Genomic DNA, 15817 nt, shown 5'->3' with positions numbered 1-15817 from the left:
TGTTTGGCACACAGTAAGTGCTTAATAAATGTTGATCTAGTCCTTCACATCACTTTCTGAGATCTCAGTGATCTTAGATTGTAGAAAGTTTCTCTGGAGTGTTTGGGAAAACTCTTTAAAAGACTCACAGTGTGTGTGTGTGGGGGGGGGCAGGGCATATGCTGATTTCCAAGGTCCCAAGACAGGAGAAAATCTCAGGCTTCAGGTAGTGGGGGAAGGAGAGGTCGTTCCCCACTAAGGGGAGGTCCCTTCAGGTAGGAGGGGATTGGCTAAGCAGCCATGCCCAGAGACTCCCTGGGAGGAAAAGGGGGTCCCAAAGGCGGCTCAACAATGGTGGATGGAGCTGGTCATAGTGGAAGTGTGGTGAGACCTCACCGAGACCGAGTCACTCTCTGGCACAGGATGAATCCCTACGCGGGCACCCTGAAGCGCCTCCAGGACGCCTTCTACTCTGGGAGAACCCGTCCACTAAAATTCCGAATTAATCAGCTACGCAGCTTGAGCCGCTTCCTGAAGGAAAACCGAAATTTACTGCTGGATACCCTGGCCCAGGATCTAAACAAGGTGGGGAAGGGGGTGATGGCGAGTAAAGAGGAAGGGGACTCTGGGGAGGGGACCAGAGGGACGGCCGGGCCCCGGGAGGCGGGAGACCAGAGGGACGGCCGGGCCCCGGGAGGCGGGAGACCAGAGGGACGGCCGGGCCCCGGGAGAGCAAGAGAAGAGGCCAAACTGAAGTGGGAAACTGGGCAAGCAGTGGAGTGGAGAAACAGGGTCAGGTCCTGGGTCTGAGTTCACACCTTCATTAAGGATGGGCCGACCCTGGGCCCTCTCTGGGCTGATGGGCGGAAGGAATTTGGGGATTGCACCAGATGTCCTCCGGTCCCCCCCAAGTCCTTGCCCTCCCTTCCTCTGGGAGGGGGAAGCACGAGCATCCGCTCCTCTCTTTCCCAGCCCAGTTTTGAAGCTGAGCTTTCCGAGATTGTCTTATGCGAAGAGGAAATCCAGCTCGCTCTGAACAACCTCCACAAGTGGGTGAAGGATGAGCCAGTGGAGAAGAATCTGGTGAGTGAGAAGGGGAGGCGGGAAGGCCCCGGAGGACTCCAGCCCCTGTGTCTGGGACCTTTGGGTCCTTCAGAGAGGGAACAAAGGCCGGCCAGGGAGACCACCCTGGCTTCCAGCCCTCATCGGCTGCTCCCCCACTGGGGGACGTGTCGTTGCCCCCGTAACCAGGGTGAGAATCCTCATCTGACTCCCTCAGATAGGAGTGAAGACTAGATGAGGAAAAGCAGATGGGGAAGCACTTTAAGATGATAGTATCAGGCAGGAACGGCCCCAGCACTCTGGAAGGGCCTTGGAAGTGAGGGCCTGGAGGCCAGTGTCCTTGTAGTAAGGACGGCCCACAGAAGAACATGTTGGGGGGAGTAAGCCCCCCATCATTGGAAGTCTCTACGTGGAAACTTCAGGACCATCTGGGTAGGCTCCAAGGGTGCTGTCTGCTCAAGGTGGGAGGATGCTGCCTTGGTTCCTGGGCTCTGGCCCCTCAATTCTCTTTCTCTCGTCTCCCTTCCTCCCAAACTCCACAGCCTGAGTGAGGGGCAGGGGGGAAAGGGGATGGCAGCCCCCCCCACCTTCCCTCACTTCTCCAGGGCGCTTTCCTGCCTTCGGGGCTGGGATGTCTATCTGGCCTGAGCCCAGGAAGCCCTCTAGCCCCTCCTCCCCCATCCCCAGGTCACCCAGCTGGACTCGGCTTTCATCCGGAAGGAGCCCTACGGCGTGGCCCTCATCATCGCCCCCTGGAATTACCCTTTGAACCTCTTGCTGGTGCCTTTGGTGGGAGCCATCGCTGCAGGTGAGACCAGGCTCCAGGCCCCTTCTCTGAGGCAGCTTCCTCTCCTGAGCCTTCCTGACCTGGCCGTTATCTCTCCGACCTTCAGTGTCTCCCTTGTGCTACCTGCCCCGTGGGGCCAAGAGGCCGGCAGGCCTTCACCAGGTAGTGTGGTGCACTGGGTAGAGCTCCGGCCTTGGCCCCATTCAGGGACTTCCAGCTGAGAGTCATTTCTGCCTGTTTCTCAGTTTCCTTCTCTGTAAACTAGAAAGATTGGCCTGGACAGTGTCAGGCCCTTCTGACTCTAGGATCTCTTCAAGACCATCCATGGTCACCTTTGAGTCCTATGGAGCTCCATTTTACAGATGAGGAAACTGAGTTTCCGGAGGAGGAGCAGCTTACTTCCCCAGGTCCCACGACCAGTGAGGGACAGGACAGGACTTGACTCAGTTCTACCTGATTCTAGGTCCATCGCTCTGACCCCTACCCCAGATTGTCTCCTGAAGTCTCATCCTTTCCCCCAAATTCCCAGATGCTCCCGGTTGTGAGGAAAGTGCTTTGTAAACCTTAGACTCTGGCCACGGGTTCTAAAGGCGGGGCTCCCTGCGTTCCTCCAGCACAGCTGGCAGAGAAATAAAGAGGATGGAGAGACATACACAGAGACAGAAGAAACAGACAGACAAAAGACAGATAGAGATGGAGAGACAGAGAGATAGAGAAGGATGGAGAGACACATACAGAGACAGAGGCAGAAACAGAAACAGACAAGGGACAGAAGAGAAAGAAACAGAGACAAATAGACAGAAATGGAGAGGTACACACAGAGACAGAAAGGCAGAAACAGAAACATGAGACAGAGAAACAGAGAGAAAGGAAGAGACAAGAGACAGAGAGAAACACACACACACACACACACACACACACACACACACACACACACACACACACACCCTCAGTCTCTCAGGAGATAAGATGGAACTTAGGATCTGCCGAGGAGCCGATTTCCCGTCCTCCCCCTCTTCCCTGCAGTCGGTTCCACAAAGCTGCAGTCACCCCCAAGCATCTCGGCCCCCTCCCTTTCTCCAGCCGGAAGGGAGCCTTATGCAGAAGGTCCAGGCTGGAGACCCGGCTTCCCTCGCCAGCCTTCTCTGTCCTCTCTTTGTGTCCCTCTCTGTGTGTCCCTCTCTCTCTGTACCCTCGTGTGCATGTGGACCTCCAGCAGGGCTCTGGAAACAGGAAATCCTTCCCCTTTGCTCTCCACTCGCCCCCTTCCTCCTCGTGGCCAGGCAGTCGGGGAGATGCTTGGGGTGATGGTGAGGCAAGCAGAGCAGGGGAAAGGAGGGGCCAGAGAAAAGGGTGGTGGGGCTCTAACCCCCGATGAGGAAGGCCGGCCAGACCAGAAGCCGCCTCTCGCCCTCCCTCCTGGCAGGTAACTGTGTGGTTCTGAAGCCCTCGGAAGTCAGCAAGAGCATGGAGCAGGTCATCGCTGAGGTGCTGCCCCGCTATCTGGACCAGGTGAGGGGCCTGACAGGCCACATTCTCCCAGCAAGCTCGGGACTCCCCTTCTACAGACCTCCCAGAGCTGGAGAGTCTCAGCCCTGGCTGGGGCCTCTCCCTGGGCTCTGAAGGAGGCAGATGTCGGGAGGTCGGAGTTCCTCCCTGGCTTCCTTCTCGAGGGGACATTTGGGCTTTGGAGTGGGTGGCCAAGGGAAGGGGACCTGGCTGGCTTGGGGGACTGAATGGGCCCCAATTCTGGGAGGGTCCTTGGGTGGGAGGGTGGGAGAGGGCAGGGAGCCAAACATTTGGGCACTGAAGAAGCTCTGGCCTCAGTTTTCTCATCTGTATAACGGAGGGACTAGAAGTCCCTTCAGCTCTGACTATATATTGTGGATGGTGAGCATGTAGCTGAGCCAGACCTCCAGGCCCCTCCACTCTGCCCCTCCTGCCCTCATCTCCAGGGGTTCTCTTCCCTTGGAAGGAATCACTCTGGACTTTCCTCTGCCACATCCCATACCAAGTACATGAGTTCTCCCTCCACCGTTTTGGATGGTTGAGTCTAAGCAGGAGTCCAGAGTTCTGGGTTCCAATTCTGCCTCCCCTACTTAATTCCTGTGGGACCTGTTTGAACCTTTGCTCAAGAGATAAATCTGAGCCCTAGGTTGGATGGTTATGTCCTGTCCTTTGGGCAATGGCCTGGGGGAGGAGGGTCCTCCAGGCCTCCAGCAGCTCTGTCCTGGCTTCCAGAACTGCTTCGCCACCGTGCTGGGAGGTCCCCGGGAGGCCACTCTTCTGCTCAAGAACAAATTTGACTACATCTTCTTCACAGGTGAGCAGCCCGTTCCGGGAAATGGGCCTCTAGCCTCCCCACCTGCCGGCCCCAAGAGGGCGGGTGGTGGGGGGGAGAGCCCGGACAGCCTCGTGCCCCTGAACCCAGACCTGTCATTGCCTGACTTTGGGGACTATGGGAGGTCAGGTAGGGGAATAGAGGGGCAGGTTCCAGGTCCCCAACCTTAGAGGCCAGCTGGTCCTCCTCCCTCATTTAATAGAGAAATAGGACGTGCGGGGAGGGCCCACAGGACTCTGGGAAGGTTATTTTCCCCCGGATCTTTCTTCAGAAGCTCCAGGCTCAGCCCCCACCCCCCAGCATTCTCACCACCATGAGGTGTGCAGAACCTGGCACCTCTGGGAGCATTTTCACACCTATTAGCTCAGCTGATGGACTGGGGAGGGAGGGAGGGAAGGGGGAGGAAGGGAAAGGGAGGGGGGAAGAGAGAGGGAGGAAGGAAGAGAGAGAGAGAGGGAGGGAGGAAGAGAGAGAAGGAGGGGGGAAGAGAGGGTGACTCCATTTGAAAGACAATGAAACTGAGGTCCAGGAAGGGGAAGGACTGGAGGCTGAAGATCATCATTTGGGGGTGAAAGGGCTCGTAGCTGTCAAAGCCTGGAGGGACTCACAAGGACAGAGAAAAGGGGGGGCACCTGGCTACCAGTCTAGAACAGCGGGCACAGGGCCGGGGCCAAGGACGGCCTTTTCCTTCCTACCCGTCCCCAGGGAGCCCCACCGTGGGCCGGATCGTCATGGCCGCAGCCTCCCAGCACCTGACCCCCATCACCCTGGAGCTGGGGGGCAAGAACCCCTGCTACGTGGACGACAACTGCGATCCCCAGACCGTGGCCAACCGCGTGGCCTGGTTCCGCTTCTTCAACGCGGGCCAGACGTGCGTGGCCCCGGACTACGTGCTGTGCAGCCCGGAGACGCGGGAGAAGCTGCTGCCCGCCCTGCAGCGCGCTGTGACCCAGTTCTACGGGAAGGACCCCCAGTGCTCCCCGGACCTGGCCCGCATCATCAGCCCCAAGCACTTCCTCAGGCTCCGGGGCCTGCTGGGCAGCGGCCGCGTGGCCCTCGGCGGCCAGTCGGACGAGCAGGAACGCTACATCGGTGAGTGCTCCCCTCCCCCTCCCGTGGGGTCCCGGGGCTGTCAGGCTGAGGGAAGAGCCTCTGGGTGACCAGGACCCGGGACCCCCCCCTCCCCTGGGGTCTCCGTGACCGGCAGCACAACCTCTCCATAATCCCTCACCCCCCACCCCCCGTTCCTGTGGGTCCCCGGCCTGAAGTCTCCTCTGTGGTCCGAGGCAGCCCCCACGGTGCTGGTGGATGTGAAGGAGACGGACCCCGTGATGCAGGAAGAGATCTTTGGGCCCATTTTGCCCATCCTGACCGTGGGCGGGGTCGAGGAGGCCATCGCCTTCATCAGGAAGAGGGAGAAGCCCCTGGCTCTGTTCGCCTTCTCCAATGACTCGAAAGTAAGGGGAGGAGGGAGGCAGGTGGCAAGGTGGGGCGGGGCTAACCCTGGAGGGTGGGACTAGAGAGATTAGGGACGCCTGGGGGTGGGGCCAGGCTGCCCACCTAACCTGGTCTCACCTACTTACCCTGGGTGGGGCAATACTTTAAACTTAACTGTTAGCTCGGCCCCTCGAAGCCCCCCCCCACCCGGGGGAGCGCCCTCGGCACCCCTGGGTGCCCGGGCCTCTGTTTTGGGTGTTTGAGAGACCTTTGCCTCCAGGGGGCCTCCCATCCTGCCCCGGCGCAGCTTCTCCCTTTTATCCCGTTGGATGCCTTGGGGGTGGGTGGGGCTCAGCGACCCGGTGCCTCTCCTGTTTGCTCCCTGTCCCTCCCAGGTGGTGAATAAAGTCCTGGAGCAGACCAGCAGCGGCACCTTCGGGGGGAACGACGGCTTCATGTTTATGACAATCATATCCATGCCTTTTGGGGGCGTCGGTATGTGTGTGGCTGCTCAGCTGGCCATAAGCCCCCGGCCGGGGGGCCTGATCACTTGGGGCCCTGAAGGACAGGACAAGGATAATTCAGCCTGTCTGAGGCTCCCGGCTCAGGCTGGGGCCCAAGCGCAGGCCCCAATTCTATACTCGGGCCCAGAGCTCAGTCTATCCTAGGGCTGGGACCCCTCTGCCTTTAGGCTCAGGACTTAGTCTGGGGCCACAGTTCGGGCTGCTGCCAGGATCAGGGATCAGGCTGGGGAATGGGGAGGACTCGCCTCCCTCTGGATCTGGGCGGGCCAGCTATGGTTGAGCTTTAGGTTATCCTGCACCCAAGCATGGTGGACCCCACTTGATCCAGAGGGGTCCCAGCTGAGAGCAGGGCCCCATAGGGCCAGAGTTTAGGACAGGGAATATGTGAGAATGAAAGGTCGGTCCCTGAGGATCCCTGGGGGTTCTGCAGAGGGACCTGGGGCCCCTGGATTGATTAATTGGTATTTATGGAAGGTAAGTGGAGCAAGGAAGACGATTTTCCTGTTCTCTAGGAAGCAAGATTTCCCTCCCCCTTAATGGTCCTGCCCTCCTAGCTCCCCTTGCCCCACCCTCTTAAAAATCCCAAATCTCCCCTGTCCCCAGATCAGCCTTTCCTTAGGGTGTCAAGGTCTTAGATCAGGGGAGTCTGAGCTTGAAGAGTCTTTAAAGACCCTCTTGCTCATCTCCCTCGTCATCCAAAAGGAGGAAACTAAGCCCTCCTCTCCTAAGAGCCGGTCCTCTTGTTCATGGACAAATGGCCCTTAAAATGTTACTGTCTCTCCTCCTTGTCTTCTTCCTCATCATCGATTTAGAATTTAGCCAGAGCTTTCTGGAGAGAACAACTGATTCCCCTCCACTAAGACACCCAATGAGGAAAATTTCAAATCCCACTCAAGGTTTCCAAGAGGAGGGAGGGCACAGTGAGGGGTGGTAGAGTAGGTGGAACCTTGGGTGATGGCCCAGGGTGGACCCAAATCCCTGTTCCCTTCACTGAATGTGTGACCTTTTCATACCTCTGCTCCCTGTAAAACTTTATTCTCTCTGACACTTTATTCTTTATGCTTTTCTGTCCCTCTTTCTCCTGGCATTCTGCTTTTTATGTCCTAGGACCCTCCTCAGCTCTGACCTTCTGTTTTAATGATCCTTTAGCTTTGACATTTTGGGTTCTCAGGTCCATCCCAACTCTGATTTTGCTTTTTGTGTCCCAAGTTTCCTTCAAGAATGGATATTCTATGTTCTATGATTCCTTCCATCTCCAGTATTCTGAGTTCTAAGGAGTCTCTCTGATCTGATATTCTCTGTTCTTTTCATCTCAGACACATCACATTCTGTCTTTAATGGGCTCTCTGGCTTTAATGATTGAGTCTATGATAATTCTAAAATATTTCTGGGCAGGGGGTACAGTCTGGCTCCCGAGGGAACAGACCTCTCTCTGAGGGTTGAGGGAAGGTAGCTGTCCATGGTCTGCCGATCCCCTGCTCAGCCAGATCCCTGCCTCATGTTGCAGGTCACAGCGGGATGGGCAAATATCATGGCAAGTTCACCTTTGACACCTTCTCCCACGGGCGAGGTTGCCTCCTTCGGAGTCCACATTTGGAGTTCATCAACAAGTTCCGCTACCCGCCCTATGCCCCGGGGCGCCAGGGGCTGCTGGTGTGGCTTTTGAAGCACAAACTGAGCCTCCCTTGCTCCATCCTGTGAACCGCCTCCATCATCCTGGATCTTCTGGTACTTATAGGCTTGGGAGGGGAGGATTTCCTCCCTTGTGTTGGGTGTTCTACTCCCTGTCTCTCACAACCTCAGATACCCTGCCTGAGCCCCATCATGGTAATCTCTTTGGCCCTAGACCTTCCCCGACTAGAGAAGAAAGGGTCTTTTTATATAAAAATTGCTATTAGCACACTTACAAATAATATTGTAAGATCACAGGTCCAGCTCTGAAAAAGAACTTGGAGGACAGAAGCCCAACTTTTTATGGATGAAGAAGCAGTCTTAGAAGAGCTAAGGGATGCCCCAAATCACTTTAGTAGTAAATGACAGAAACCAAATTCAAACTGGGATCCAGGGCTTCCTCTCATTGCATCACATTAATATAATGTCAATACCCAATGTCATCCATCACATCCCCTTCAGGAAAGCATGTTTTCATGGTTGTAGCTCATCTCTCTGTAATGTCCAGACTAGCTTTCTTGAGCTCTCTGGAGTCTGAAGTCTGAAATTGAGCTTGAGCTCACTCTCACTTGAGTCTCTCTCTCGAGACTGCTTATTTCAAATCTTCTCAGCCCTTGTATATCTTAGTACAATGACATCACTACAGCACACTGAGCCGTGTGTCAATTGTAGAACCATTACCATACTAAGTATATATAAACTAGAGAACAATCATCTCATTAATCACACTGAGTTAACACCCTGCTGTAAATATCTTTGCTTCAAGTGTACTTTTCTCAGAATTCCCCAATATCTGTGGTCCTCTATATCTCCCACTTTCTTTTGTTTTAGAACACAGGTGGTCACACCCTCCCTGACTTCTCAGGAAGGGAAGCGAAAACGCCAAAGGGAGATGAGGAGTCAAACCAAATATTGTTAGCAAGTTTTCTTTGGGCTGAAGGGTCTTACTTGAAACAGGTATACATAAATCCATCAGCATGGGAAGTATTACGCACATAGTAATATAACACAGGCTAATAGTGATGTAACAAACAATGTGAATCAATATGAGGAATTATACATGTCCATAAGTCCTAGAAGAAGGGTATATAAGTAACAATTACACATATAACTCCTTCAGCAGCCAAGAGAAAGTCCAACTGTAGAACCATTACATCATCATGCTAAGTACTAAGTATATTTAAACTAGAAGATCATTATCTCATTAATCACACTGAATTAACACCCTGCTGTATCTTTGCTTCAAGTATACTTTTCTCAAAGTTCTTTAACACAGATCCTAACTCCTAATGACTTATGTGGAACCAGGATTCTGAGGTTGTCTCCTTGGTCATGCTCCTGAGGAGCTTGGGATTACTGCAAAAAGATCATTGGTCACATGCACAGTGGCAATGTCTTCCCTCATTTAGCCTAACTTTGGGTACTCCTATCTATATAATCCTCTACCCAGGGGTGATTTTTCCTTTAGCCTGTTTAACCATCCATAGAGGAGCTCCTTCTGGAGTGCTGAGGATGCTCTGACTTGGTCTATATTTGAATGCTTTTTACCTCACGGCTGTAATAAAGAATGTCTTGGCTAAATTAGAAAGTTTAAATATGGAATCAGCTCTTAGACACTTATTGTTATGAAATTACTGTCTGTAACAATTGCTACCTGGTAACATTAAACTTTGGATCTTTGGAGTAGAGACGCGTAGCCCGTCCCTGGGCTCATCTTCAAAGCCTTTCTAACTTGGAAAGGTCTGCCTCTCATTCCAACCAACAATCAATCCATTGTAGGATCCCATTGCTCCATAGAGGGTCTCCCATCTACTCAAATTCACTGTTTACAAGCCCGCAGCTCCATTGAATATCCTTCAACCAAGAGCAATATTGAACATGTGGCAGTGGAGTAAGAGAAAGAATATTAACTTGGATCAATGAGTCGACAAGCATTTATTGAGAGTTAAGAAAGGAGTGAAAAGAAGAGGGAGTTCCTGAGAATAAAAAGAAGAGAAAGGAGAATGGAAAATCAAATGAGAATTTAGTTGTTTTTTTTTTTTTGTGAAGCTTTTTTTATTTTTTTGCTCAAGACCACACAGCAAGGAAGTGTAAAGTGTCTGAGGCCAGATTTGAACTCAGGTCTTATTGACTTCGGGGCTGGTGCTGTACCCACTGTACCACCTAGGATTTAGGGCTTTTAAGAAGGAAGGAGACATGGGTATATTGGTAGGCAACAAAGAAGGAACTGTACTTATGGAGTAGATATGACTTAGGGATGGGTTAGAGTAGGGATGACTATCCTCAGACTACAATTGGAGAATTTATCTTTGTGTCTTATGAGGAAGAGTACATGAAGATAAATTCAAGGTATCTGAGCTCACTCTGGCTAGAATCAGAACTCAGTCTAGAACCAGGAGTAGGGCTTAGTCTGAGATTAGAACTGAATCTCAGTCTGGAGCTGAGCTAGATAGAAGTCAAGATCAGAATGGAGTGGAAAAGATAGATGTCTACAGAGCTCATTCTGTGACTACAGCTGAGGCTGGTCTGAAACCAAAGATGGAGACCCTGAAGAAATGAACCCAGTCCCTTATTTAAAGTAAGTGCTAAATTTAAAGTAAGATGCTGAAACTCGGTAACTTATTAGGTGAGAACACACCTTTGTTTGAATCAATCAAACAGGGATGTGAACCCAGCTAACACCTCTATTCAAGGGGCCAACTAAGAAGTTAGACTAAGTGGAAAAAGCCCTTGGAAGGCACTGGATGAACTGTAGTGACAATGAAAGAAAGTCTGTTCTGATTGGTTTAGGGAGAATGATGTCATGGGGTTATGTAAAACCGAGATGCGTAAGAGAAAGAAGGGACAGAAGGAGAGAGAAGGGAGAGGAGAGAGGGGAGACAAAGAAAGGGGGAGAAATCTTCAAGCATTCGCCTGCTTAGTGGTTCGAGTCCTAGAAAAGTCCCTGAGATGGAATCACTTGGGGGGAGAAGAGGGGAGAGAAAATAAGTGAACCTTGATCTTCTTCCTCCCTTTGTTGTCTGGAGGAGGAGGAGGACCTTGAAAGCGTCATAGTCTGGAATTTTGCCTTCCCAAATTCCGATCAGCATCATCTCTGAAACAATAACTAATTGTCCAGGTGACACTGGTCTAAACTGGTCATCATGGTGGGAAGCTCAGGCTAGTGAGCCAAGTCCCCTCCCCGACCCCACCCTTAGGTGCTGTAGAGATGAGGACCTAAGCTGAGGGTCTCACTGATCTGCCAGTATGAAGGGGAGGGGATTGGCAGGGCAGCCCAGAATCCCTCTGGGTCCCCACCAGGAGTTCCTCACATTCTGGTATCAAGCTCAGCACTCAGTGTGTGGCCAGCCTTAGAGGCTCAGGCCAGGGCTCTCCCACCACAGGTCTTCCTTCACAACTGACAGTGACTTTCCTGAAGTTCAGGGTCTTACAATGGCCCACCCACTCAATAAATTCCAGGGCTCCCTATCATCCTAGGTTCAAATGTAAGCTCCTCTGACACCAAGCCCTTCACAGGCTGTCTGTCTCTTCTTACCTTCTTGGTCTTTTTATGCTTTCTTGCCCTCTACCTCCTTAACCTTTCTGCAGTCCCTTAACCTGGTCCTCGATTTTTCAACTCCATGGCTTTGGGTCTCTCTCCTTGCCCTTCTGGCTCCCCTCTCAGAGCCCAGCTCCTACAGCTGTCATTGCCACCCCCTCTGAGATGACCTTCTGTTTACCTGAATAGATCTTGTGCATACAGAATTATTTGCAGATCTTCTCCCTGACTAGGTCATGGAGGAGAGGGGCAAAGTATCCTGGCCATGGCTTCATCTCTACAGTTCTAGCTCCCTTCCTCCACTGGTTGGACCTCCCGGTTGGCAGGTTCTCCAAGTCACTCCCATTTTATAGGTGAAGTGTAATGGGCTGAGATTGATGCACTGAGGTCCCAAGCACGTCAGGCTAAATAGTAATTGGACCATACTCTATTAATATATATGCTTGGAGAAAGAAGGGCCCCCGCCCACTCTTTGTGCAAGTCCTGATGTGTTGTATAGGAAATGATGATTTTGGTGGGTGGAGGCAGGGGAGTGAAAGGGAAGCAGAAGGAGAGACTGTTGACTGGCGTCTTGTCACAGCTGCTCACATTGCTATCGCGACCCCCCCCCCCCTTCACCTCTGATTTCCCTTCCCCTTTGATCCTTCTTCACCTTCACTAAGAATAAAGATTGACCATTTCCCCCTAACCTGAATTCCTGACTCTGGCTGATTTTAAAATACGGGGTCATCACAGTGAAGAAACTAAGCATGAGAGAGATTGCCTGACCTGTGACACATCTCGTCAGAGGAGCAAAATTTGAACTCAGGGCTGGACTCTAAGCCCAGTGTTCCATCCATTCTCCATGGTACCTTCGAAGTAGTAACACAGTAAGCATTTGAATCTAGGTCCTGTCATTCTGAATACAGAACTATTCCTTTTCAATTTTTTAAAGTCTTGATTTCATCAGGAGAATGGGCATAATAATTTTTACAGGATTTATATCCTGGTTACTGTGAGGTTCATAATGTCGATCCAATTTAGAGTACTGGGGCAAGGGTTTTGTGTGTCTCTGCTTCCCATTAGAGCAGCCAATCTCTATTGGTCTGTACCTAAGTGTCCCGGGGCTATGGATGGCTGATTAAGCTATGGGACCTCCTTGTAGCTGTGAAAACCAGAAGGGCTGATCAGAAACCCTCAGAAAAAAGGGAATAGTTTTCCATCTGTGGCTCTGCCCTTCTTTCCCTTAACTGTCCATTGCAACCTTGGGCTGCTCAATCTTTTTATTATTATTATTATTATTCTATTTTATTTTATTTTTAGCACTGAATTCTCTCCTTCCCCTTCCTCCTTTCTTGCCCTCCCCACTGAGAAAGCAAAAAAAAAAAAGCTAATCATAAATATGTATAGTTGAATGATTTATTATTCTTATTCTTATTCTATTTTATTTTATTTTATTTTTAGTGCTGAATTCTCTCCCTCCCTTTCCCCCTTTCTTGTGCTCCCCATTGAGAAAGCAAAAAAAAAAAAAAAACCCAAAGCTAGTTATAAATATGTAGAGGTGAGCAAAGCAAATTCCCATATTAGCCATGTCTTCCGGCCCCCCGGTCCCTGTCCCGGAAAAAAGGTGTCCACTCTGCACTCTGAGTCATTGGCTGCCATCAGACTGGAACAAGAATCCTCGGGAATCACGGCTGCCAGTGAGTGGATCTGCCTCCCGCGAGTTTCAAAGTTATTTGTCATTAGAATATTGCTGTTAGGGGATCACTGTTACCTAGCAACATGTTTATGTGGATGGTCTTCTTCTTTCTTTGGGGATATCAGCAGAGCAGCAGCTGGGTCAAAGGGCATGACCACTTCTGGGGCCTTGTTGGGGCTTCCTTTCCAGAATGGCCGCCCGTGGAGGCTCCCTGATCGGTGGGACTCCCCCCCCGGGGGCTGGTCACCCTCCATCCGGCCCCTGAGCAATCAGGGAGCCGACGCTGCCGGGGCCTCCAAAGGTGGGATGGAGAAGGTGCTTTTCTCCAGCTTCAGGAAGGCCACTCCCTTCTCATAGTAGGCAGCCTCGTTGATGAAGGCCGGGTAGATGGGGACATCGCCCTCATAGAAGATCTCTTCCCCACTGAAGAGCTGGAAAATGGGCTCTCCCGGCTTCAGAGGAAGGAAATCTTTGTCCTGAGCAAAGGAGATGAGTGTCAGTGGAGATGCCGGGGCTGGACAAGCCGGCTCCAGGGCTGAGAGAGGCAGTGAAGCTCAGTGGAAAGGGCATGAGGAGTGCTGGGAGTCAGGGAACCCCACGGAGATCGTGACTCACTGTGTGAGTCTCCAGAAGGTTCCCCCGCCCTCCCTGAGTCTTGGCTCTCTTTTCTATAAAAGAGCAGGGACTGACAGGGGAATCCCCTAGTGGGAAAACCCACAGTACCTTCTGTGAACCTTATGGTCTTGGAGTTGCCAGGGACACGAAGGGGTTAAGTAGCTGGCCCAGGGTCTTGTGCTCATGTCTCCCTGGCTCTGTCTCTCTGCCCACTGTACCATCCTGTCTCTCCTTGTCCATAAAACTGGGATAATGGATGGCTTGGCCCAGCCCATGGAGGGGATTATGAGAACTGAGTGTCTTGGCAAGGACACAGAGAACGTGTTTTAACAATCTGGTTTTTTCTACGTGAGCTATAGTAATTCATTGGTATGTTTAACATCATTTCAAGTTTTTCTGGACGGATCCTTCCACGAGCTCACCGTGCTATGAAGGGGATCCTGGGCTTAAAAACAGCTGAAATCTCTGGGAGCGTGTGAAGCTACTGGGCCCGTGGGTGACAGATCCCTCCCCCACCATCTTCAAGGACGTGCCGGTGGGAAGCTGCCGGGCCCAAGGGCCGGGCTAAATCCAGAGGGATCCGCCACCACACTGACCCAATAGCGTCCCAGCATTCCTAGGGATTTCAGCTGTTTTACCGGAGCTATACACACGTATGTGCGTGTGCATGTGTACGTATACACAAGCACACTCACACACACTCACACTCCCCTCTGTGTTTTATTTCTATTTTACAAAAAGACGAAAGCCTGAGCTGACAATGTTAGCTTCTGCTCCCAAGTCCTCATTACCTCTAAGGTAAAATACAAAACCCTCAGCCCGGCATCGAAGACCCGTCCTGATGTACCTCTCTCCTGCTTGTGTGACCCTGGAAAAAAGTGACTTCATGTTCTTGAGCCTCAGTTTCCTCATCTGAGAACTATGGAGCTTGGTCTGAGTGGCTCTGGGGGTCTTTTCCAGTTCTGAATCCATGATCCCTTTCAATCAATCATTCAACCAACATTTTATGGAATACCTACTATGTGCCAGGGACTAGGTTAGGCACTAGGTAGAATAGAGTCAAAGATCAAATCATCCCTGCCCTCCAGGAGCTTCCATTCAATTGGGGGACTTCTAGAGCTACTTCTCTCCCCAATAAGATATTGATTCTTATTGTTTCATTTTTTAGTTCTTGCATTCTTACCAAGTGCCTGGTATACAGTAGGTGCCTAATAAATGCATTACCCCTCAACTCCTTTCTAACGGAAACAGGGACAATCTAGGAGGCTCTGATCAGGCTGGACTGGAGTTGGTTTTAGTTACTCTGAGCACCCAAGGAAACCGACATCATTAGCAGGATTTTGTATGCTAGAACACTTCCCACTGTCTCCCCCTCCAATTCAGTAGCCTAGAAATACTCTAGAAGTCTCCAAGTCATGAAAAAAGTGTTCATGGGATTAGTTGATTGAACACAATAAAAGTTCTTCAGGAAACTAGCTCTTAGGGGCAGCTAGTTGGTGCAGTGGTTAGAGCCCCAGCCCTGAAGTCAGGAGGACTTGAGTTCAGAACCGGCCTCAGATACTTAACACATTCTGACTGTGTGACCTTGGGCAAGTCACTTAAACCCCAAAACATAGATATTAGCTCTTCAGTGTACTGTACTCCTCCAGTCTCCCTCCCTATATGTGAGCAGTTATTTCTCTCCATTTGTTTACATGGATAAATTTTCTGCATTTTTCACAGATAGGCTGTGGTTGTTGGGGAGGGGGGACAGAAATAGGAGATGGGGGGTGGGGTGGAAACAACCTTTGACCTTGGTTGAACTGCATTTGCCCAGGTTATTCCAGTTTCCACCTTGTCTCAGGTAAGCTCCATAGGACAGATGCAGCCTATTGGTCTTGGAGTCAGAAAGACTCCAATCTGTGTGACCCCTAGCCTCAGTTTCCCCATTTATAAAATAGCACTTCCCAGGGTCTGAGAAAACTAGAACACATTAATCAAACACTTGCAAACCGTAAAAGTTATAGAAAAGCCTGCGGTTATTCTTCTTGTTAAAATAGAGCTTGTCCACAACTGGACATCGGCTCTCATCTCAGCCGGCACCTACCGTTCCCAAGAGCCTCCTACTGTGCGCTGGGAAACAAAAACCAGAAGCTGTTACTGGCCTCAGGGAGCTCAGGTTCTCCCTGAGGGGAAGCCCTGGACA

General features: G+C 51.4%; 2 protein-coding genes across 5 annotated transcripts in view; one reads left to right on the top strand and one right to left on the bottom strand.

Annotated features, from left to right (window-relative positions):
- The first annotated feature begins 402 nt into the window (after positions 1-402).
- On the top strand, positions 403-10074 carry LOC127542135 (aldehyde dehydrogenase family 3 member B2-like). Of its 3 annotated transcripts, XM_051967693.1 has the most exons (9): positions 403-564; positions 952-1062; positions 1729-1849; positions 3255-3340; positions 4070-4151; positions 4875-5261; positions 5460-5626; positions 6002-6101; positions 7638-10062. In XM_051967693.1, the coding sequence occupies exons 1-9, from the start codon at positions 403-405 to the stop codon at positions 7829-7831; spliced, it is 1410 nt and encodes a 469-aa protein (XP_051823653.1). In that variant the 3' UTR covers positions 7832-10062. The 3 variants fall into 3 exon arrangements, with proteins under 3 accessions (XP_051823653.1, XP_051823655.1, XP_051823654.1); XM_051967695.1 differs by lacking the exon at positions 4070-4151 and having other exon boundaries at positions 5144-5261; positions 7638-10074; XM_051967694.1 differs by lacking the exon at positions 952-1062 and having other exon boundaries at positions 7638-10060.
- Positions 10075-12657: 2583 nt separating this feature from the next.
- The window catches only part of ACY3 (aminoacylase 3), a 14450-nt gene continuing 11290 nt past the window's right edge, over positions 12658-15817 (bottom strand). Inside the window, exon 7 of one of the 2 annotated variants that reach the window (XM_051967669.1) lies at positions 12658-13493. In XM_051967669.1, coding sequence (XP_051823629.1) covers positions 13287-13493 — 207 coding nt within the window. In that variant the 3' untranslated portion in view covers positions 12658-13286. The remainder of the gene's footprint in view (positions 13494-15817) is intronic. The other variant, XM_051967670.1, reaches the window with a different exon arrangement.

This window comes from Antechinus flavipes, chromosome 6 (assembly GCF_016432865.1).
Source record: "Antechinus flavipes isolate AdamAnt ecotype Samford, QLD, Australia chromosome 6, AdamAnt_v2, whole genome shotgun sequence".
Classification (NCBI taxonomy): Eukaryota; Metazoa; Chordata; class Mammalia; order Dasyuromorphia; family Dasyuridae; genus Antechinus; species Antechinus flavipes.
This window is presented reverse-complemented; position numbering and strand designations above follow the sequence as displayed.